General features: G+C 33.4%; 1 protein-coding gene across 6 annotated transcripts in view; it reads right to left on the bottom strand.

Moving 5' to 3' along the window:
* TCF12 (transcription factor 12) overlaps positions 1-26,036 on the bottom strand; it is a 389,625-nt gene that overhangs the window by 40,028 nt on the left and 323,561 nt on the right. For 5 of the 6 annotated variants that reach the window (XM_010836801.1, XM_010836799.1, XM_010836802.1 and 2 more), the window contains 4 exons: positions 10,048-10,153; positions 8,863-9,002; positions 8,456-8,600; positions 7,701-7,765 (listed from right to left, as the gene is read on the bottom strand). In XM_010836801.1, coding sequence (XP_010835103.1) covers positions 7,701-7,765; positions 8,456-8,600; positions 8,863-9,002; positions 10,048-10,153 — 456 coding nt within the window. Of the gene's footprint in view, positions 1-7,700; positions 7,766-8,455; positions 8,601-8,862; positions 9,003-10,047; positions 10,154-20,646; positions 21,393-26,036 lie in introns of those variants that run through there. The other variant, XM_010836805.1, reaches the window with a different exon arrangement.

Raw genomic sequence — 26,036 nt, 5'->3', positions numbered from 1 at the left:
CAAAAAAAAAAGATTTAAAAAAAGTTACCCCTTATTTCTTTTAAAAAGTTCTGTTTGATTAACATTTTTGCTAAATTTAGCTCCTAATGATGTGGATTGTAAAAAAAAAAAAAAAATTAAACTTGCTTTTAAAGGATATTTTGTAACCTTTGATGAAAGTGAAAAAACGCTGGAAGTTCTTCAAAAAATGTTCCCCAAGTAATTTATAGACTTTACCACCTAAGAGTTTAACATATAGGGATGCATATATTTTTGTATTTTGGCTAAAGGTTTTGTTGCAATACTTTATTTCACATTGCTGAAAAAAAAATAGTAACAGAAATTCATTCAAGCTACATAATCAGCCATAAACATTTAAAATGCCTCCCTAATCCATATACCAACAATTCCCAGGAGCTCTTCTCTAGGACAGTCCCATTACTATAATAGGAATCATAAATCATCTCAGCACTTAGGGCAGATAAATCAACTTCTTTGGAGAATCTGTGGCCAAATATTTTAAAAAGGAAAACTACTTGTGGGTGCAAAGTGTCATCCAATAGAAATAATCTTGCTCTGAATAAGTTGAGAGCTCTAATAAATTTAAAGATGCCCAAATTACAGCATATAAGAGGTCTCAGCACTGGTTTTAAAGACAGTGTAATATGTTGAAAAAGCCAGATACTATGAAAGGCCCATGTAAAACAAAATTCTACAGGCCATAATCATCAAACACTAGCACTAATTAAATTGTTAAGCACTGATTATAAATTAATATTTCTATATCAATTTGCTTGATGTTATTAAATTATAATTGGAAATCTCTTTTACACACCAACTCTTTCTGAAGAGCCAATCTAGAAGTCATATATACAGATTGGAAAGTAGTTTTATTTTTTTGTCATACCATGCAGCTTTCAGGATCTCAGTTCCCTGACCAGGGGTTGAACCCAAGCCCCCAGGAGTGGAAGTGCTGAGTTCTAACAACTGGACTGCCAGGGAATTCTTCAGGTTGCAAAGTCATTTTAGAAAAACAGAGTTATCAAGAAGATGTCAAAAGACTTTTAGGAAGACTTAGTAATAAGGAAGTGGTATGCTATAACATCAGTGTTGTTGGTTTTAAGCTGTCAAAGTGGTCACCTTTTAAAAGTTGTTACTTTTCACACATGTGAAAATTAACGAAAAGGTTATACTTTGGTTCCTAATACATACAGTGATTTATTTCAACCATAATTAGGTGAGGTTACCAAACTCCAACAAAAACATCTCAACATATACCTTTATTTTTGTAAATCATTATTTCCTGTATTTAAGATGCATATAATTATAACTTTTATGAACAACTGATGCTGACTACTATGAAATATGTCTTGACTATAATATTGGTAAGGGAGGGAAGGATTGATAGCACTGATGGTGGGTGGCTGAGGAGTGAGAGAAGTTCCAGTTCCATGCAAAACTCTGACTAGCATAAACTAGACCTACTTGCTGACTTTAAATTTCCTTGTCTGTATGAATTAACTGCATGAAAGCACTGGAGAAATAGCATTCCCTCTGTGTCATACCTCCCCGCTTTGTTTTCTTCACACTGCTTACATTAATCCCTAATTGTCTAAACTTGTTTTCTTGTCTATCATCTGTCTCTTTTACCCTTTTCCCTAATAGAATGTATGTTCCACAGAGTAAGGACTTCTTTATCTTATTCAGACAAATGCGAATTACACAGCCTTCTGCACTAGCTTCTGATTCTAAAATGGTGCTGGTAAACAAACACTTGCTAAAAGAATGAATGGTATCTTCCGCTTAAGAAGTTGCCATTTGAGTACCTCTTAAACCCCTGGATGTATTTACCTAGGGTCCTTCTTTCTTTTACTCTTGCAGTTCACTTAATGTATGTTTTCTGAGCACTCTAGGCTCAGTTTCCTTTTCTATTTACCTGTGTTTTATCTCTTGGTAATACCATTCTTTATAAAGCATCAACTATGACATCTCTGTGAACAATTCCAAAGTGAACACCTCTATCCTAGCTGCTGTACAGCTCCATCTAGGCCTATCTTTCTTTCATCTCAAGCTCAGTATGTCCAAATGCAAACTTTGCATCACCGCCGCAAGCTTCCCCAACTTTTCATCTCTACTCTTCTGTTTTCTCCATCTCAGTGAGCACCAGCATTCTCACGGTCACCAAAACCACTCTCACTACCCTCTCCCTTCTCCTGCCCCTCTGCGCTTCACACCAGACACCAATGCCCACAACTCTCTATCGTGTTTTTGGGAGAAGCATAAACATTCTCATTGCCGTGACACTACTTCAACTTTTACTAGAACTTGTAGCTCTAGTAAAAGAAGCGGCTGAGCTATTCAATATTCAAGCTTTTACATTTTCAGTTACTCCCTCTCTTTCAGCCACACACAGTTCACTGAGCTACTGCCCTCAGCCAGTTTTGAACAAACCCCACATAGCAATTTCCGTTGCCGACGACAGAAAACAGAGTGACATCTGTCGTATTCCACAATCTGGTCATAGAAAGCCTTTCTACCTTATAATTTACATAAAGCATTATATACAATGTATTTTTTTCATTTTTTGAGCACAGTTTGTCCTTTCAAAAGGCCTGTTTCTTAACTTTTCCCTGATGGATTCTAAAACACGTCAAGGCCCAACTTAACTATAATGTTCCCATTTACACTCACTTTTACCTCCCTTAATATTCTTAGAGTAACTTGTTATTGTTTTAGTCACTAAGTCGTATACAACTCTTTGGTGATCCCATGGACTGCAGCCCACTAGGCTCCTCTGTCCATTGGATTTCCCAGGTCAGAATACTGGAGTGGATTGCCATTTCCTTCTCCAGGGGATCTTCCTGACCCAGGGATCAAACTGGCGTCTCCTGCATTGCAGGTAGATTCTTCACCACTGACCTAGCAGGGAAGCAATCCGTTACCTCTCTGGTCTTTTGCTTCACAGTATGCTTTGTATTACCATTTTTGTATCTCTCTCCTCAACTACAAAGTCTTTGAAGGCAGGGACCTTACACTGTTCAACACTAAATCCATCACTGTCTGTCACTATCTTGCACAAGTAGGTGCTCAACACTTAAACAACAAAAAACCAAAAACCTGAGCGATTAAATTGCACTTGGAATTTGCTACAATACTTTTTGATAAAAAGCTGGATTCAGCAAACAGTAGTATTTATTTCAGCATTTATATAGTGGGGTTCAGTAACAGGAATACCTAAGAGGAGAAACAAGTACTATTACAAAGATGAATTCACTTACGTATTAGTTTTATGGTTATAAGCTTTGAGAACAACAATACAGTAAGGTTCCAATATTTTGGAGAACTAGTCTTGATGTACTAAGCTGTCCACACCACATCATTAGGCAGGTATGGGCTTTTGAGGGTATAAACAGACTATTAATCCTTATTTTCCCTGATAACTCTGCCATTACAGCTTAATAATCCCTAAGCATGTGAAGAACTGGTTTCTTCAAAGAAGGAAGTTTATATTTTAGAGTTATTTATCACCATCTTGCAATGACTAAACAAAATGATATTACATATAAAATGGGTGTGAGCTTTTAAAAAAAATCACTGTGAAAACAGGAGCAGGACCAAAAACATTATCAACATATAATTTCTGATATTTTTATCAAAAACATTCTCCATTTGTATAATAAAAGCCATTCTCTCCACTCACTCATCACACTCCCTGGTTCTACTTTGCCCTAAATTAAAGTGATGACAGACAATTATTATTAATACTTTTCCTGAACTGACAGATAGCCTGGAAAATTATAGGACTTTTTCTTGTCCCTTTTACTTTCATAAAAGGAATGTGTACGTGAGCAACAATATTAAAACAGCAGAATAACACAGTCTTATAGATCAGAGATGATTTCATTAAACTTAACCTTTGTATATTTATTCTATTACCAAATCACATACAGACTATACAGATTCCACAGAAACTGTTGTGCTACTTTAAGAAATTCTAAACCTAGGCTTTTCTTGATGAAGAGCATTCTAAATCAGGAATACATTACTTTTTGTACTTTCTGACCTTGAAGAACTCCTACATAGATGTTTCGAAAGAAAATAAAAAGAGAGAAGAAAAAAGTCAGTTCACTTAAAAAACGGGGATGGGAGTGATTTAGAATCTGGAGCATAAAAACAAATAAGAACTCATTCTGCATGCAGTCCATGGTCCTCATACTGTTAAATGACCAATGATGAATAACTCCCAATACCTTCTGCCAGGCTTAAACGGTAATATGCCTCATTTTACTGCAACAAATGAGGCTCCTCCTCCTATCAGTCATGGTCTATTCCAATCAGCAGGGTGCCAATAAGCCAGAGGCTAATGAAAAGGGCCCCAGACAAAAAAGAAACAATGGAGTGCTCCCAAGCCCAACCCTGGAACTGTGAGCCCAATTTTTTAAGCACTACAGTGCACATTTCAGTTAATCTTTATTATGCTAATGTTATTGAGTCTAAGGAACAAAGAAACTTATTTCATGAATAACTTTTAAACGTCAACTTCCCTGAATTTTCTTTTCTTTTGTTAGAGACTACTGACCATTTAACTATACAGATTAAAATACACGCACACACACATACACACTCTCTATCTCATTTCTCTCTCTCTTTCCTTTGCTCTGAGGTAGAAATCAAAACATAAATTATCACAGAGAAGTCTGATATAATCAACAAAGTTAAACAGTCCTCTTGTTTGATCTCCTCTAAATTAAAGACCAAGTGTTTTGATATGGTATTAAGCACTGAAATAAACCAGATGTTTCTTCCTCTATATAACTCTCCATGGGCACAATCTTAAAGGGTTATTGTCTGGCAAACGTTCAGGGAAACACTGAAATGGCACGAATATCCAGATTTTCCTTCCCTTCTATCTACCCTAGTTTATTATCTAAACTAATGCATAATCCATAGGGCTTTGGGAACTTTGTGTAAATACTTTCATGTACAATTCTCTTTCTAGCTATCCTGAGATTAAGACCACAATTATCCAGGCTTAAACCTAAAATAAAGGAACCTTTGCAAATGTATTATCTGGCCTTCCATGTTTAATCACACAGTATTCTGTGTGCTCTTTAATACCTAAACTGAAGAACAAAGGTTGTACCCTCTGATGTTTCACACATGAAAGACCATCTAAGACATATATCAGACATTCAGGGAGCTAGAAATAAGTACTAAAGACAATAGCATAGCATTTCTCCATCTAAACCTGGATGTTGTATTTAAAACATCACTTTCTAAAGAACTTAAAATTTCAAATACTCATGGTCACAATTTCCAAAGATCTGTAATACCTAATATCAAAAATTCTGATATGAATGTCAGACTTTCAACTGTAATTCTCATAAAATTCCTTCTCCTCATCTCTTCTAATCCTTCCTTCTAATCCTTCCCCAATGTAATGCTTTTGTTTTTCAGGACATTTTGACAGCACTAAAGCAAATATGAGTTTGCAATGGAAGTTAGGGAAAAGAATACGTTGGGGGGAGGTGTCTGGTGTGGAGAAGGGAAGGAGATGGATTGAAGGAAAGGATTTGAAGTGTGCAGACTATGGCATGCAGTGATGGAGCAGATGGAATGCATCACCGTCAGCTATGACAGAAATGATTTATGGAATGACCTGGCTGCTCCTGCCTAGTAACAACACAGGATGACAGAGCTGAGTTTCCATGACAACCAAAGCCCACCCACTAACTAGATTAAACATTCTTCCCTAGCTTCCACTTACACTGGATTTAGATTTTCTTTTCCAAATGCCAACTGGTTCAGCTAGTATATTGGTTATAATATAGGAGAATAGTCAAGGACTTCAAGGGTAACTGAAAAGGAGCTTGAAGGACCACTGAGAACATCACAAATTCCTGCCTGCCTATCTGCCAAGGACCCTTTAAAGAAGTTTTCCTTGAATAAAGTGAACAAAATAATTTTGAGAAAAAAGCCCCTGAAATGTAGGTTGTATTTTTTTTTAAGTTGCCTAATATTAAAAGTTCAGATGTTATTTGTCTTTCTACATGTGAAATATTTGCTACTGAATTCTTACAAATCAGAGGAAGAAATTAGCAAGTAAATTAAATACCTGAGAGGCACTCATTTAATATTACAGAATAATTTTCTTTCAAAGTAGGTAGTTTTCACCACATGGGATAAGTTCAGAAAAAGTGAGACAACTCCCTTTAACCTTCATCAACACCTTATAAAATAACAGTCACTGTAGCATTGGTCTTTCTGGAAGTACAGAGTAAGTGAAGCTAGCCAGAGCAGATCTAATCTAATACTAGGCCTTACCCTTCCTAGCTAGGTGATCCCGAGAGCAAGTTATTTAATCTTTCTGAGCCAAAGTTACTTAACCTTTTAAACCTTAGTTCCTCATCTGTAACATGGGAATAGTAATGCCAACCTCACAGCGCTTTCCTGAGGATTAAATGAAATGAAGCATGTAAATGCTAGTGTAGTGCCAAGCACCTAGTAAACATACAAATTACATATGATATTTTTGTGGGTTTTGTTATCATCATTTTTCTCATATGATGCAAGACTGAATTCAATGAACATTTACTGAGCTCTATTTTGTGTGGGCCACCACTATGTGGGAGATGAATCTGACCTGGCTTCATTTCTCAAGAAAAACTTGTAGTGCTGTGGACAGAGAATATTTACATAAAACCATACACAAAGAGGTTTATCTCCTTAAATGTTCAACAGCTGCTTCCTACTATCCACACATTAGGTTCCCTATGAACAGCAGCAAATATGTTTGACAGAGTTAACTGCATTTGCTAGAAGAACATAAGTAAGACAACTCTGAGAAACCTCCGAGCCATATCACTCAGGAGGAAACAAGAAAGAAAACGCCTCAGGAGAAACTTTGGAAAATACAAAGGAGAAGTGCCTCTTAAAAAATTAGATTTGGAATCTTTATGAATTACTAGTAAACATTCTCCCAAAAGAATAGATTTCAGTTTAATGTTTTAAGGATCAGACATTAAAACCTTTATTAAAGCAAATCACTGCTTTGTCATTAACATTCTGGTTGTGATGTAAACTAGTCGCTGAGGAAAATATTATGGGGCTCCTTCATATCAGTTTTACTCATTTTAGCATGGGCTCCTCAGTGAATCTGTTTTTTTGCTTTTAGGAAAGGCTCTCATCTCCTATGCCTTGAATGAATCAGCAGGAGATGATTATTTTTTCCTTTTAAAAAATATTAAAATACCTTCCATCTTAGGAAAAAAATCCTTATAAAAGCACTTCCTTCTCTGGATCAGAAGAATAACTGAGCTACATTTCTTGGCTCCACTTGGCTTATTTTAACGCGTAACTCACAAAGTATATGTTTAAAACTAATAAACAGATTTAACAATTAATCTCAGTAATCTGTCCTTTAGGCTTTAAAATGACTGAGTTTTTAAAATTTTCCCTACATCTGTTCCATTAAGACAAAAACAGATATTTAAATTGAAATTAGAAGGACAGTTCTTGTGGGAATCAGGTGGGAAGTATTCCATGAGTTATTATAAGGGCAGTACAAATCAATACAAACTGAGAATAGCTCTAAATGAGTAATGAAATGGTCCTGTTATAACTATATCCTTTAACTATGACACACACTGCCCACAAAATCAAATCACTGCAATTCAGCAGTGTAAAAATCATTCAGCAAAATACGTAAAATCAATACTCACAGATGCCAAAGCTTTTCCAAGTGCATCACCTGTCTGTGAGCTTCCAGCAGCATTTCCTCTGGTTCCTGAGTATTTCAAATAGGAAAACAAATCAAGAAGTTTAGCAAGTGAGCAGGCATGCTTTTTAGCGCTCTGCCATTTTTTCAATGGTTTTCTCCATTGTTATTGCACATCTGTCACAATAAACCAGCAAATAGTAAACTAAAGGAAAGATGGATTAATGAAAATCAGAAACTTTTTTTTCTTCCTTTCTTTCACACTTAAACTCAATACTAAAAAATATGTTGAGTCAAAAGGTACAAATTTCCAGTTATAAGTAAGTACTGGGGCTGTAATACACAATATGATGACTATAACTAACACTGTTGTATGTCATATAGGAAAGTTGTTGAGAGTAAATCTTGAGTTATCATCACAAAGAAAAAAATTTTTTTCTATTGCTTTTATTTTATATCTATATAAGATGATGAATGCTCACTAAACTTATTGTGATAATCATTTCAAGATGTCTGTAAGTCAAATCATTACGCTGTTCACCTTAAACTTACACAGTGTTATATGTCAATGATATCTTGATAAAGTTGGGGAAAAACATGAAAAGAACAAGTGTGTATGTGTATGTGTGTGTGTGTGTGTGTGTGTGTGTGTGTGTGTGTATATATATATATATATATATAAAATATATAAAAAAATGGGATTCACTAAAAATGCCCAAGTTCAGTTTTAGGGAGTTTTGCCAACCCAAAAGAGCTCACCTAGAATGCTATCTGATCCATTGATGGGAGGAGTGTGTGAGGCAGCAACGTAAGGTGAACTGCTGGTACTGGCGCGGTGGAAGCTGGACATTGGTGGAAGACTTGTGTTTATGTCTGTTGGTGAAACTGAGTGTGGAGGATAACTCTAAGAAAGAGGAAAAGAGATATGATCTAATAAATACATTTTCTCAATAATAAGCACACAACTGGGCAACTGCTACAATAGCTTATAAAGAACATCATAAATTTGTAGCTGAAGACACCTACTATTGTCATTTACTTTTTTCAAAAGGCATGAAGTAAGCCTAGAAGTATTTCAACACTCAGAAGTTTTGGCAGAATCAAATCTTACACTTGTAATCCAAGGACAAAGTGTTGCTGCACCCTAGTCATGTGTTAAGGCCTACCAAGCGGTCATGTGAATGAAGGCTGCCATAACTACTGGATTGAGACATGTGGGAAGTGGAGGTCCCCAGAATTCCACCAAAACCAGGCTGGCTCATCCCATTTGATGAACTCCAAAGGTCAGAAGAATTGTGGGTCCCATCTAAGACAAAAAAGAGAAATATAGAACTTTCCTTAGCCAAAATTTTTTCTTTTATTTTGATGATACAAAAAAACTTCAAAGGGTACTCTCTGGATATGTCTTTCCTCCTCTTTTCAATCTAGTCTTCCATATAGTTTTCTTCCCTCCAAACTGTACAGTTACTATTTTAAGTGAAGGAATAAAGCTTTATAGTTGGGGAGGTGGGGAAGAAATCTAAACTGTAGTAGGCAGGTCATTATAAAAATCTTCACAAGATCTGAATTCATATCAGGGAGGATAATACAAATCCAAAATTTGGGGACAGGCTGGATTAAACTTTTGCTTAAATGGTATATCCATAAATATACAAAAAAGTTCTTAATCTATAACAAGCAATGTATATTTTATCAAACATTCTCAAACTAGAATAAAGAAGTTTCTCTTATAGAGAACCTAAGTAATTGATAATGACTCTATTATAGCCAGCCTTCAAATGAAGTGTGCTGGCAATGACTTCACTCACCAATATAAAGTCAAGGACCAATTTATGTAGCAATTTATTGCTCTCTATAGTCTAAAATCACAGATCAAATAAAAATGATTTGCTAGACATGAACTAAAAGAATTACAATGCTTTTTCTCTCTTAAAAGTCTTAATTCTATTCTATGATATTCACCTTTTTATTTGCACTGATAATTCTAGGAGTGTTATGAATCTGTCATTTAAACTAGAGACTAAAATTGTTAATAGCTTTTATACATTTAAAAATCCTAAAAAAAGAAAGAGCAGCTCTACTCACTTTTTTCAACTGAAGTCCTTTTTAAATTCAATTAATACTAGATGAGCACGCCAAAGCTTTGCTGAATAATTCAACTACATTGCACTCAACAATAATTAGCAATAGAAAAATTTTAAATTAAGTTTTAACTTGCTTCAGCCAAACATATCTAGATAAAAATGTCTGAACTTCTATATAGATATTCTCTTTCTTCACAACTTAAAAATATTAGCTAATATATAATAGATAACTGTTGTAATATTTGACAACTAGTTGGTAGTACTTACCTTGCATAAAGAAAGTGCTAGCAAACATACTGGTTGGTGGCTTGGGAGATGGATAACTAGGAGATTCACGGTTGAAGTCATCTGAATTTGGGGATGGTGCATATACCTTAAAATTAAACAGGAAATTTAATTAAAATGTAAATTACTCTCATACCACTTATGTAAAATGAGTGCTACACTTCCGGAAGGGCCTAAAAAGGCCTATCCATATCTAAAAAGGCCTATGACAAATTCAAAGCTGCTTAAATCATCATAAATTATGTCTAACTTGGATACTATCTACATGTTTGTTTTTAGCTGGTTACTAGAGAAAAAAAACATTCTAAATATCCCTGGAATGAATCTTCGTGTAACAATTATTCCAAGTGACTAAATCAAGTCTCAAATGTTGACTCTGCTCACAAAACATAAATTCATATAGGCTCATGATTCAAAACCTAGTGGAAACAAAAGTCTTTTGACTATAGCATGAAATAAAATTTGGGTTCATAAAATTCATTCTTTCCACAAGAGTTATTAAAATCAAAATGAACTGGATTAAATGTTATTATTCTTTACTATTATTAAAAGTTAACTGTGAAAAGCACAATGTAATTGTTCAGAAACTTCCTGAACTTACTAGGGTTGGCTAAAGTCTGAGCAGTTTTAATTCTTTAATTTCTAGTACATTTTCAACTCTGGCACAGCTTTCAGAAGAATGTCATTTAATATGTCAAAGGAGTACTAATTTCCTTTGGTAAACCTGTGCTTCAGATAAGCAAAGCATAAACATTTTGAATTGGCAAATGGCCAACATTGTCATTTCTCTGAAAAACTAAATGGGCAGCCAAATAACTATAATGATCAAAACATGATCAAACCATTTTTATGACTACTGAAATCAAGAACAAATATGTAACACTTAAGGTGATGATGATCTGTAAAAGTGAACCAGAAATCCAGAAAGGAAAGGAGTCCTATTTTGAGCAGTGGATGAAACATTTCTTTTGTTTAGTCTGATAAGGGTACATCTATTTAATTTTTAGCCCCGAATAAAAATTCAAAGTGTTCACTTAATGTGGAAAAAGCAATTAGCTCAGTAAAATTAGGGGAGCATGTGTGAAAAAAGCATACACATTTATTTCATTTCATTTATATTCATTTATTCTTTCTCTGAGACATTAACTAACTGCAAAGATTTCTGGCAAATTGTCTAACCGTCTGAAACTCCATTTCCTCATTTGTAAGACAGTGCTAACAGTACCTGCATTGAGGGTTGGATTTATGGGAAGATCAGATGAGACAGCACATATAAAATCTTTAGTGAATCCCTGGCAGTCCAGTGGTTAGGACTCTGCATACTCACTGCTGAAGGCCCAGGATTGACCTTTGGTCAGGGAACTAAAATCCCACAAGCCACACAGTATGGCCAACAAACAAACAAACAAACAAAAAACTCTGCCTGGATTCCTCAAGATAGCTAAGGGACTCAGAAAGCTCTAAAATGTTTAGCAGGTAAGCACTCGCTAAGTATTAGCTTACAATATCATCTTTCTAATTCTTAGAGGCATAGTTATACTGCTACATATTGTCCCTGTTCAGTACTGAACTACTTATTTCTTACAGTTTTGGTCCAATATCATCCTTACATGTACAGTTCACTCTAAATAAAAGGTTGAAAAGTTCATTTTTAGTCTTCTTGCTAGCCATGCTATTACTAGTGCAGGTGTGTCTTTTTAATGAACTGGCATTCAGGTTAGTTTCCTTCTTCTTACATCCCAGAGGGAAAAACACACATCTGTGGTATCTGAGAAGTTGGGGATAAGATATATTTCTAAGAATTACCCATAAAGGATTCTAGATAGGAGATTATACATTACACATATTAAACATTTTTCTATGCTTAATGTGCTACTACATAAAGAGCTATTATGTAAAGACAGAGTTAGGAAGAAAGAATTGGGTATACATAAATGCATTTGCAATGTATGAGGTACACTGACAGGCACGTTATCAGGAAAGGAATTTTGTACTTTTTTCTTTTAATCCAGTTTCAGCATCTAAATTTAGCTTTAGCTAGATACCCTCTGTCCCCCTTATATATAGATTTTCTCAAACTAGGCTGAAACCACAAATAACAAAAAGAGAGTATATCCACAGATGTAGAAAGAAAATACAAATGAGAGTAAAATTTAGAAGACAGTTAGAACATGCTTTTTCATAAATGCTTATCTACTATGTATACCATCACTGACCTGAAAGTATAAAATATAAAATTCTCTAATTCTATCTAGGCTATAGGTTAAGACAGTATGTAAATCTCACAATGATAACTATGAAAAACTCCAGTTTTGATGTGTCATTTCACAAAAAAAATCTATTCAGTTTGTCAGTTTAAATTTATATATAATCTCTTAATATATATTTATCTTTATTCTTATTTAATTAACTGTATTCCATAAAGGTAAACTTACACTTCAAAAAATTTTAAATGTATGCAATTATAAAAGCAAAGAAAGGGATAAACCTGACTTTACTGATTTACAAATCACTGTAAATAAAGGAGAATATGCTGATGAGACAATGGTTATTGATAACTATCATGGAAAGCAACAAAACCAAGATAAACCACACAAAGCAGAAGAGGCTTGCCTACTCATACATAAAACTTTTGAAGCTGTATTGGGAACACAGGGCTCATTTTGGAGTCAAAGTTTTTTTATGTTGTTATTGTTGTTCAGTTGCTAAGTTTTTAATGTTAGTCTTTATAGACTTCCAAAAAATAAATGGGCTTTTAAAGAATAGATCTTATAAGTGAAAATGGTAAAGACTCTAAAAATACTATAACTTTATCATTTATTTACTAACATAAATTCAAAGTTTTTATCATAATAAAGATGTTTTGAAAATCATGGTTCTAAAAGAGGCCCATCTAACAGCATTTCTAACACAGGCCAAAAAACTTTACTTTTGGTATCCTAACTGTGGCTTGCAGAAACATAGATGCAATGTTATGAAGCAGCAGTTGTGCCAGTTTCGATTTTTCAGATCAAAGAGTTCTTGCGGCAAAGCACAACTGATGTGGTCTTAAAGACTTTATTAACTCCAGATGTAGGGAAATAGTCAGCCAATTCCACAAAAAGAGCAAGTCTCTTTCAGTTACAATCAGTACTGGCCGCAAATGAAAACCAGACTGCTTATGTCATCTGATCACCTGCACATAGATGCCAGTTTTTTTCTAGTTAATGATCTAATCATACATTTAAATCTTAAGTATGATTTTGTATCACAACAAACCATCTTAAAATTAAGAAAAAGAAATATGTGTGCTTAAGCTGATTAAAAATCTACCAGGAGTCACACTATTTTAAAGAGGAATAGGAAAAGTATAATTAAGTAATTTTAGATGTTCTATTGAAATGTGGTCAATGGAAATTTTCTTTAAAATTCTAGTCTCCATTTCAGAATGTCAGGCTCAAAGGTGCTATCATGGGAATGTCCTTCTTTCTCAGGTACTTACATATTTTCTCCTCTAGGAATGGCAAAGAGAGAAATTTTTGAGTCTTGAGTGAATAGAACCATAACATTTATCCAGAATTAAATGAATGTAACTGAAAATCTAACAAGATACCTCCCTTTCATTGTTAAGACTGGTTGAAAAGAATAAATTCACGGTAATATCTTTACTGTCCTCATTCCATCAACCCAAATTTACTTTTTAAGAGTGACAGAGTACTTCGAGCATGAATATTTACATTACCCTATACAATGATTACACAATTATCCTTGGAATGTCTTAGCTCAAACAACCAATTGGAGTCAAGTTAGCAAAAACATTCCTTTTATCCTGTTTGGATGATTCAGTTTAGTCATATGGATCATCCCAATTCAGGGCAGCCCACTTTCTGTTTAGCTTTAGAGGCCTGAGTTGTGTACTGTGTTCTTACTTAAGAGCATTCTTCTTGTAATTAATATTAGAAACATCTCTGAAAGGCAGAAAGGCATCATTTTCTTATAGTTACTCAGAAAAGATGCAAAAGAGTAGAAGTTTTTGCTAAAAAGATAGTTTATCTTTTTATCTTGTCACATCCAGTGATGAGTTAAAAGATGATGCCATTTCCTATGCTTTAAAAAATAGATCCAAAACCTATGTTGTAGCTGGTCTCTTTAAATGTTTTAAGTGATGAGGAGACGAATTGGGAATTTTCTTTAGAATGTGAGAATAGCTAGCTATATATGTTAATGAAGATACCCTTCCACAGAAAATGAGAGGAAAGCTTTAGACAAGCACCGTTCAGTGAGTTTCAGTGATGATGGAAATGTTCCATATCTGAAAGGATGGTAATGTATCTATGTCTGTACAATACAGTAGCTACTCATTACATCTGAATATTGAACACCTGAGATGTGGATAGTACAACTGAGGAACTGAATTTTAAATTTTAATTTAAATAGTCATTGTGGCTACTGGTTACTACTGAACAATACAGGATGAAATCACTTTTCCTTACCCAGCAGTTTAAAATTACATAAACTATTTTGAAAGAAATATTCTAGAAGCCTCATAAACTCCAAAGCCTATGAAAACCCAAACTCTCAAACATTTTGGGAATACCTTTATCTAACTTGGAAAGAAGACACAGAAGCTTATCAATATTTCTGAACATGCTCTAACACAGAAATTATTACCAATATTTCATTATGTTTAGGCTTCTATTAGCACTTTTGTCAAGATGGTTTTACTAGCAGTTCTCTTTAAGTTCTAATATGTTAAATACCATTAAAACAGTTTAATGTTAAGATTAAACTTCCAATGTTTGAAAAGTTTATGTTAATAGCAGATATCACCTCCATCAAAATCTTTATCAACTTAACAAAATAGCAAAGCAAGACAAAATTATTTGGCTAACTTACCCTAACATCATGATTTTAAAATAAAGATGTAATATTATATTCAGGAAAACTACACTTAATTTATCTTATATTTTAATAACTATATTTTGTATTAAGCAATAAAAATTTTACAAGATCTAGCTGAGTATCTAAAATCTGAAAACAAACAAAAAAACCAAAACACTCTAGGTCACTGGGAAAAAAGAAAACCTCAACCCAACTCAAATTCTAGCTTTAAAAACTGTAATTAAACCACTGGGTCATCAATTTAAAAAACTGGGCACATTTAAGGGTCAACACTCAAAAACTAAGAAAGAAAAACTAGGTAAATATTATAAGAAGTTTTTAGTTACTGTTGATCAACCTATGAAGTCCCATATCCAGTAATACACCCAAAGTTTCCTTCTAATTCTGTATTTTGAGGGATCTGAATTTAGTAAAAAGAGGTTGTTTTAAAACAAATAAGTAAAATTTTTGCTTTAATAATTGGACTCAATGATAAGAGTGGTAGAAGTTAAGAAAGAAATTTTTTTAAAAAGATTTACTATTGATTTTTCTGATCATTTTGGATCCATTGTTTTCTATGTATACTGACCTTATGTATAAACTCAGACAAAGGGCATATCTTTAACATAAATTTTAAAATCTTAAAGTTTCTGAAATTCAGGTCTTCCCACTGTCTTGGTTCTTTCTTTAAATTAAAACAAGTATAACCTCAGTGAAGAAGACATTAAAAAAAGTAAGTACATGAAACAGCAATTTAAGAATTTCCTAAAATCCAAGAATATTTAAACAAATGACAAATTTGATAAATATCTCAATACTTTTAGTATTTTAATATTACATAAAAGTATCAAATTTTGCCATAAAATCCAATCTAGTACTCAAGTTTTTATGGTAATAATTCCAAACCTAAGGTGCGGGGGATACACACACACACACACACACACACACACACATAGTTTCAGTACTAAATATTGTAAGAACTGAAACCAAAAAGCAACATAAAGCAAAATAAAGTAGAAGGACTAACTCAGGGACACATAAGCTATCTATGGAAGATTCTTTTCATCTAATTAGTTAACCTAATAAAATAACATGAAATTTCTGTAAAAAGCATACATATTTATATTTTCAAAGTATCACCAATAAAAGGATCAATATCTTTCCAAGAATTTCCAGAGGATGTTTAGGGGTGAAATACTGTAAAATTTCCTTTCTAACAAACAATAAGAAAAAAAAATTCTAGCTTTCAGTACAAAGTAGCTTAAAATCGATTACTACTTCCACTGTCTAAAAAGTATAGTTGAGTAACAGTGGTTTTCAAATGCGAGAATTTCTTCTTAGGTAAGTCAAACACATTTTAATTAATCTTAAGTTAACATCACTAGGTTTGTCTCATCAGTTCTTTATTGTAACCAGTATCATTTTTACAATAGGTACAATTTTTTTCCCTAAGAGATAAACCATGAAATTTTTAAGGGACTGGGTTTGAAATTCACATGCTAGGAAGATATACTGAACACATCAGTGAGTGTCACTTCTTAGCTATCTACATTTTAAAAATATTTAGACCTAACAATAAAGTACCTGATCCCTTTCTTTAACATGTTCATAAGCTAGTGGAAAAGGACATAAATTTCTTTAAAACATTAACAAACCTGACCAGTGACAACATACTCTCCTGGCAGGGGTTTTAGTATTAACTTCCTGTTATTTGTGCTCACTTGAATAAAAAAAAAAAAAAAGACCTTCTTGGATTCATACCTAGAATACAGTCTCAGATAATCTTGGTAAAGGAAAAAAAAAAAAAAAATCAAAGCAGATGGAAGCTAAACTTGTCATTTAATGTCTCTAAGCATTGTAACTTTAGAGAATTCTTAAATGACTTCATGTTTTCCTCATCATACAAATGTAGATTTAACTCTACTGGGTCCACAGATAGCCTGGAAGTTTGAATTAATTTAATTAAACTTTCCTCTCTCATGTTAATTAGCAGTAAATCCCCAAAAGAACAGAACTGTGGCTCTATATGGTCTCATACTGGTTTCTGTGCTTTTATCAACTGAAAATGTTTATTTGAAAAATAAGTCTTAGAAGTATTCATAAGGCAATTTTAGCTCCATGCTACTCTAATTCTTATGAAAATATAAATTATGTGGAGAGGCAGGTGCCAAAACCATGGCTAAACCAATTTTCAATACTATGAGTTCTATTAGAAGAGACCTGCTAATTTCCTGCATTTAAAATCATATCTAGGATAGTTTTAAGTTCAGTTTAAAAAGAAACTAGTAAAAAGCTGCTTGACAGACTATATCAATTAGCATTCATAAAACTAAATCTGATCAAATATGTGAAACATATTTATTTGTAAGAATAGCCTACTACTTTTCTCAGTGACATTTTCTTTCCAATGTAGTACTTTGATACGACCAAGAGTAAGGATTAGTGAGATCTGGCTCTCTGCTATGGAGACCAGTTTACTTGTCCTTGGATAATAGAAGAGGAAAAGTTGCTACTGGGAGAGAGACCTGGGTTCAGGTCTAGCCTCAAAGCTTACTAATTGGAGGGGTGGGGGTGGGGAGGGGAAGATTATACAAGTTACTTAACTACTCAGCACCTCATTTTCCTTACTTAGAAAAGGAGGCTAGTAACAGCTAAATGACAGAGTGGTTGGGAGAATTAAATGAGGTAAACATAAAGTCCCCAGCAGAGTTCCTGAAACAGAGTAGTTAGTTCCTCTCTCTTCTTCCCCCAGATTCCATACAAAGAAGCTGAATGTTCAAAATGCGTTTCTAGGCTTTGGTTTTAAAACTTGGATTTCTGTGTTGTCTCTAAAAGATTAAAATCATTCCCTGATATAATGAAAAGAGCATCATGTCTGTACTTGCTGCAATTTTTGTACCTGGAACACTTTGTAGCATCTTCAGTTCAAGGTCTAGAAAATGGAGGCTGATCAGATCAAAGGAAGGCTAAAACTCCAGAATACCAAGCTGAAGAGAGCAGGAATCCTCTCTTCCCCAAACTTTCCTTTCTTTACCTCTACCATTCTCTACCTTTCTGCATAAAGGACATAATTTAGTCATATCTATGAGAAAACTGAGTGCAGGCCCTCAGAAACTCATTATTTTTTCTTGCTATTTTTCAAAGTTCAGAAAACAGATAATATTCAGTGATTTTAAGTCCTCTATTTATCATGAACACATATTAATATCTTACAGCATGGTATATAATACTTATACACAAAAATTATGGTACAGAACATTAACCCTTTCTTTTTTCAAACAGTGAGGAAATTAGGGTTAACATTTTTTCCTTTTCTGCACAAAGATGCCCAAGCTTCTTATATTTCCAGCAATAAAATATGGCCACATAATCTTAAATATACCAAAATATGAAAAGGCTCTTCTCTGATTAATTTAGCATTTTTACTAGAGTCTGTTCAATCTATTTATTAAATTATCCCAAGCATCCTTAATTACAGGGAATCAGTTTGAAAATGTAAAAATAAAAATCAGGAAAAGAGCAAAGTATTTTCCTGAAGCTCAGTATCACTCAGGATTTTTCACTCTATCATTATAATATCCATAAAAGGATTTTAAAAATGAAATCAATGTGAACTTACTAGCATTTCAAAATATTAATGCCCTATCATCTTAAAATAAATTGATTAAATGGAGTTATTAATAAAAAGTGGGCTTAAACTTAACTGGCTCATAATGAGAATTATATAAAAAAATTTCATAACTCAAGTGAAGAAATACTATTTCAGACTCTGGCAATATTAAAGTGCTAGCTTTTATTATGAAGCATTGATGGGTAGACATTTCCCAATACATAAAAAGATGAGATTTTTAACACAGTCTTTGGATAATAAATTGTATACTATATGATTTTCATATTGAAGAATAATAATAGTAATAATAATAATAATAATAAAATAAATTAGATGTGGTAAAAATAAAATACAGAGAGGAAAACACATATAAGAAAGACTAAGGCCTTATGATAGAGAGGACTAAGAAAATATACCATTCTTTATGCATTTTTTAAGAACACAGAAGTCACCTTTGACCCATATCAAACACAGGCTATCAACTTTCAGGCCACACTTCTCTAACATACCAGCCATGTCATCCACCGTAAGCCTGGAAATACTTAATACGATCAAAGCTGTTACCCACCCCCGCAATGTAGAACAAAGAGAAATGCTGTAATAGAGTGATCTGTGCTCGCAAAAGAATAAAATCTAAACTCAATTTGAGTTATAGTCTATCTGCTTCAGGGGTCCTGTATATACACCATTTTCAAACAGACTATTTTACTTAAAATTGGACACAGAAGAATAATATTTTCATACTTGAAAGACAGTTGGCAAGGAAATTATATAGACATCAAATTATTTCACCTATACTATGCATCTAAATCTACCTCTTACATTCTCCAAAGTTCTGTTTACATGGGTAGTGTGAACACATACTTTTTAATGAGTTTATGAAATTCTGGCTTGACTGTCATCTGTTAAGAAAGATTAGTCAAAAGTTAAGAACCAAATGCTAACAAAGTCCAAAGAGGCCTTACCAAAGCAGTCAGAGAATTAAAAAGTACTTTCTTTAGTTCTCATGTACCATGGTTAAAGCCATATGCTACTTTAAAACATTTTCAAGTGGTTAAAAAGGAAGGGACAAACATAAATGTGATTAATTTTTTGGTAACTTCAAAGATTAACACTGAAAATGTCTACATTAATGATAAAAAAAAATCACTAAAGTCATTTATGTATTTAATAAAACACCTGAGATCAAACATTGTTTTGGTATGACTAAGGAGGAAAAAACCAAATTCCTGACATAAACTCAAGACTGTTATTCACTAATAACATTTTTATGTTTATCAACTATTTTAAAAGATAACTTCTACTGAATATTCCAGAGTTTACTTTCTTTTTAGAATATACAAAATCCTCTAAGATACTGCCTGTGGAAACAGTATACTATATAATTAATACTGAGAAATTAAAAAGTAGAAAAGTTTTACTTAGCAACACAGAAAGGTATTATTTTAAAACACTGAAGCATGTGCTATAAATTGGCTAGAAATAAATTCTTTGGAAGATGTATAAATGCATTCTTTGAAAAATAGTGATTTATTTTATGAATCTGTACAGGGTCAAAATTCTAGTCTGATTGGAAACAGATGGTATCCGAGTAAAGTCAGGCTCTGGACCTGAAACCCCAAACAGGAAATACGGACCTCACTAGCTGACTGCTTCCCTAATCATTCCCAGAGCTTCATACTTGTTATTTTTATGAATATCCAAGATGACTTTCATCTTTCCCTGCTATCTACAAAGCATCAAGCAATCTTCCTTTTTTCTCTTTCTGTATTAAATATGTATTTTACATACAAATTATATGTTTACAACATAAGAAAACATTGAAACTAATGTAGTTTGAAGCTCACTGCTAGTAAAGACATCAGGCATTAACAATAATATAAAAAATAAACTTGAATTAGTCAGATATTATTTTAAAAATAAAAGTAAGAAACTATTGTAACTGTGTCAAAGACAACTTTCTAACCTTACTTACAAAGAAACATAGGTTAACGTACTGTAGAAAATGATAAAAACAAAACCTCACAGGTTTTAGTAAAAAGTAATCAATCTACCCTGCTTTCCCTTAAACAAGCCACTAAGAAGCTATCTGAACAAAGAAAAAGACTTACCGTTTTCCCATTGTAGTAATACATCAAAGAACTGCTGCCCATTCCAGGGACAGGATAGGCACAATACATGTTGATTTTGAAAATGTTATTATTTGCAGCTAATACACACAGCTTCTCTCCAACACATACATCCACACAGCCCAACAGAGTTAAGTCTTCAGCACTATGCATCCACACATGGATCTACTCAAAAGGAACTTATGCAAAATAGGACTGAACCAACTCACAGAGCAGAGAGGGAGGGTTTATGCTGTAAGTAACCTCTTTCAATATTTATCAAGTTCTTGCATGGGTGGTGGACACCGATAAAACAAGTTTTGGAATTTTAAAAAATACAAGTCACAAGTGCTAAATAATAAAAAGCAATATAATGTCCTGGAGGCGTACAGACCAAGGAATTATTAATATTGTCATATTATAGTATATATGTCTCTCTCAAAGAGAGGCAAACTGACAGATATGCTAATTTGTTTTTAGTTTTAATTAAATTAGAGCACTTCTAGCAGGGAAACCTAGCTTGCTACACTTCTAAAGACATTACCATCTGGCATGGCCTAAAGTTGCTTCCAACTTTGATAAACCATGATCAAGCAACCAGGATTTGGAAACACTGAATCATGTGTAACAAGAAGGATCTAAACAGTTAAGCCATGTACAAAGTCACTTCCTGGAGAAAGCAGACCTGTCATGTAAGTATCTCTCAACTAGCTAGAACCATGATTTTTTTATGTTATAAAAATTGTAGGGAAAAAATTTGAGAGGAACACATTTCATGAAAAAGCTCATTCCAACAATTCAAAAAATTATTTTGAAAATAAATGATCTGTTTTTAAAACATAAATATTTAATACAGGTTTTCAGTTCGAAAGCTCCTTAAATTCCCTACTCATAATACCAAATAAAAGTTTATAATGGATTACACTGTTCTAGGATATGTACGAAGCAAAAGAATAATTAAAAAGAAAAAACAAACAAGGTTCTGTTTTTCCTTACATAAAAAGATGAAAGGCTGGTATGTATACACAAAATGTTCACTGTTGCTAATAAACTAAAACAGATTTCTCAAAAGTCTTTCCTCCAAGTTTACTATCATTCTTAACTAATATTTAATATATTCAAACTTTTATGCTAATGCTCAAATTTCTCAAAAAGGAAAAATAATCAGTTTGGTAATAAATGTCTCATAGATTTTTAAAATTCATTATACTTAGAAGTCAAAAGGTCTTAAACATTTTTTTGGTAAATACTTTGTTTCTTACACACAAACATATCTTGTTATTTAAAAAGTTTTCAAGTTGTCTTTTGGTGTGCACTCTAACCCAGAAAAACAGAAAACAACTTCTTTCCTCTCATCCTGTGTTGCTGCCCCCCATCCCCTCCATCAAAACCTCTTTGTACTATCTTTTCTCCCTGAGCCTCGGAGGTTCTCCCAGAACTGTGTTAATCAGAGGAGGACTCACAAGCTGCAAAAAGGGGACACATCACTTTTTTTAAGGCACCTTTCATGAAGCAGAATTCCTCTAAAGGAATATTCCAGAAATATTTTGTGAGGGGCTGCCAAACTCTCCATTCTTAGGAAAAATATTGATTAAAATATAACAATAAAACCGAATAAGACAATAAGGTCAGCTAAGTTCATAATGTTTTAAAAACTGATGGTGTCGGAATAACAATAAAACCTCCCTACACTCTCCAGATATAGAAAAGGCTAAGCAGCAGCTGCAAAAGAACATCACTGTACAACAGACCATTAAAATGCCAGTCTGCAGAGTGGTCTGCAACTTCCTCCCTCCTGAGAGACCACAAAGACTCATTTCAATCCTCAGAGAGCTGTGTAAAAAGCATTGACTTACAATTAACAATGTCATGCCTTAAAACCATTCAAGTAAATTTTCATCTTTTATAGACATAGTCTCTCTCTGACAGAGCTTAAAAAAAAAGACAATCAACCATCCAAAATAAAATTTCCTTTTTTCTCCTGAATGATTAAAAATGTAAAAAATCCTATTCTTAACTAAAAATGTAGAGAATTGGGGCAAAGGGGGAGCCACAAGGCACTTCAACAGTCTCTTCCTACAACCAATGCTCCAAACAGAAAACTTACATCGATTAAAAAAAAAGAAATCCACCTAGAGTAGTTAGGCTCATTTCTTTGGGGCTTGCCAAAAAAGAGAGACAGTACTATGATGTTTGTTAAACAAACAGCATAATAATAAATCCAACTATGCAATCTTTGCTATTAAAGCACATTGAAAATTTGAGTATTTCATTAACAGTGCCTTTATTTTAGAGGCAACTATAAGGTATAGAAAGCAGAAACAAATATCTAAGTTAAAAAAGATCAGAGTAAAGGTCAGACAGTATAATACCCTTTTGCTGGTCTAAAGCAGTTTATTAAGAACTGGCTAAGATCTGTTGTTAAATATGAAACCTGAAGGTTGAAACAATACTTTCTAAGCAGAGCTGAGTAATTAATTTTTTGCTTCTAACTGATATTTTCATTCCTCTCAAAAACACAGATACAAAATACATATATTAAATTAACCCCCCCACAACACAATCACTCCTATATACTACTGTCTAAATTGAGAGTGGATGTAGAAACTTGAGAAAAGAGAGATAAGGGAGTTTACATACACATGGCATTAAATTTATTCCTCAAAAACAGCAAATCATCAAGAAAACTGGCAGTAATTTAAATAAAATGTTCCTGTATTTTACTTGTATGCTATGGTAAGGTCTTCTAACTTTGTTACTCCAAAATATTATCTTTTTGAAGTCTGCCTCACCCAAAGGAAACTAAAACTGGTTGATGGAAACAGTCATTTTTCTTATCACAATTACAAATTATCTTCCATGATAAAGTCCTTTGTTGCTTCCTCAAAAATATTTCTTGAAAAAAATCTAATTTAATCTATGTAACAGCTGCAGCACAATTTTTTTCCTAGGCAGAATCATATTACAGGAAAAAATGCATATAGATGGATCAAGTGCTGCTCTAGTCAATGCAGTTGTTTAATCTTTGCCTGTTTTTTTTTGAAGGAACATGTCAAGGGTTAATCCTATGACTCAGTCTGACAAAACGAGTCAGCTGGAGACAGGGCCACTTTTTAAACCTGATTTCAGACAGACGTGCAGTCTGCACAGGAGCTCCGAACTGTCTTATTTCCACCCACAATTCTATGTAATCACTTATGTGTTCTTCTAAGATTATGTGACTCAAAATTCATACACCAAGGCCAACAATCTAAAAAAAAAAAAATTACCAACTTTCATAGCAAAACAGGCATTACTGTACACACTGGCAACATGATTAATGAAAATGTCAAGAGAACCCTGAAAAAAATATAACTTGGAGCCATACATCTTTTATTAGTAAACTGATGATTCCTGGTTTGAGGATTACTGCATTTCACTGACTTTTTAAATACGCTTCCCCACCCTCAGTAGTTCAGGATGTGATGTTTATTTACCATTCCAACAATCATCAAGTACAGACCTAAACTAGATAAGAAAAAGCTATTATGTGTTTTGCCTATGCAATTTACTTCTTCCCTGAAGATTTAGGGGAAAATGTTTCCAAAAAACCTACTAGGTAGAGACTTTCTGGCAACATCAGATTAAAATCCAGGCCTCAATTTCCTTCTTATTTTTATGTTGACTGGGAAATAAATCTTCCTTAGAGAGCTATGCAAAATCTCCTGGGATTACACACCCAATATTTTAATTTATTTTATTAGCTCTTCTTTATCCCTGATATTCCCAATCACTGTAACTCTCAAATCTATTTGTTAAACTATCCACAGCAAGAATGTTTCCAGAGTGACCTAAAATTCTAAAAAGTTTTTAAACAAAATTTTCAATTTAACTTTATTACATATCTTGAATTAATTAATTAATTAAGGCCAGTTAGCGGTCAATCTTACTGTACATTTTTCTAATACAAGCAGGCAACATTCCAGTGTAACAAAAGGCCAGAAGATCTGGCGAGAAAAGTAAATCTAAAACCCACTCACAGGATTCCTCATGAAAAGTCTCAACATTATTTCTAAGGGAATTAATTCCTGGAAAACAAGACTTCCAGAGTCAAAGACAAAGCCAAACAAAGTTTACAAGTGAATAATCCCACAGATGAACTCAATATATTCCTGCTTTATGAAAACTCAGTAAAATACTAATACATTATTGGCTGTAAGGAAGATGGGAGGGGTGGAGTGAAGACAGGTTTAAAAGGACAATAAATAAGAGAATCTACAAGTGGGCAGATACAAAAGCAAAACATCCTTCCCTAGTGTCTCCTCTTTCTTATTTAGCATGTAGAAAGATGACTGGTGAATGAATGCTCTCTCCTACATGTGCAGTATTTCAGCGGGCCTGGTTAACTAAATCAGATGCCAAATCAGATACCCAAAGAGTCCAGGCTTTTCTATCTGAACATTATATTGCAAATTTTTCTAGTATATGCTGTTTTGTAAATAAAATGCTTCCCAAGGGTCAGGAAATTGGTCTTCTGGTTTTTTCTAATGTTCTCACAATATAGAAAAAACAAAGAACATAAAACTCTAGCGAAATAATGCATCTCTTTCAGACCAATCCACTGACAATCAGTACCTATTATTTAAATATAATAATGCTATTTATCTGGAATCATATAATGCCTCTTCTAATTCAATAATATTACTCTCATCTTGCTGGTGCTAATCCATCAGTAAAAAGGCTCCTAAATACTGTCTTTTCACTGTATGAAAAGATTAAACATCAAAGACCTGATTTTGTGATCTTTCCTTAGATGATATTTTCAAACATTTGCTTCAATTATGACTTAATTTTGAGTACCTAAATCTCAGTCAAACCAATCAGTTGCAACTGACACATACACATACACCAACTTCTCAGAGCAGAGTAAAATTCATGCTATAGTTCACAAATCACATTATCTGTCTCAGACACAGAACATCAGATTTCTGATCATCTCTTTACAAAAATCTCTAATATGAGTATTAGAAATGCGTAATGATTAACAAAATAGAAAACACTTATATGTATAACCAATGTAAACAATCAGCTATATAAACTGTGCTTATAGGGCAAAAGAACACTTGTTTAATTCCTCTTTTGACAACCATATGACCAAAATGAGGATGTGTAAAAAAGAGTTATACCTCCTGGAAGAGAAAAGAAAATACATGTCCTTTTGAGCTAAATAAATAGTATCCCTCTGTCATTAACATGAACACAACTAACAGATCATACAAAGCTTCTAAAATGCAATCACTAAATACCTTTCAACAAGACAGAACTACAACTAGTGAGAATACGTAAAACCTGAAGCAAACTGCATGTTTCTTTTGATCATGAACTCACTATGACAAAGCAGTTTTCTTTGAAAA

This window comes from Bison bison, unplaced genomic scaffold (genome assembly GCF_000754665.1).
Source record: "Bison bison bison isolate TAMUID 2011002044 unplaced genomic scaffold, Bison_UMD1.0 scf7180017864066, whole genome shotgun sequence".
NCBI lineage: Eukaryota > Metazoa > Chordata > Mammalia > Artiodactyla > Bovidae > Bison > Bison bison.
This window is presented reverse-complemented; position numbering and strand designations above follow the sequence as displayed.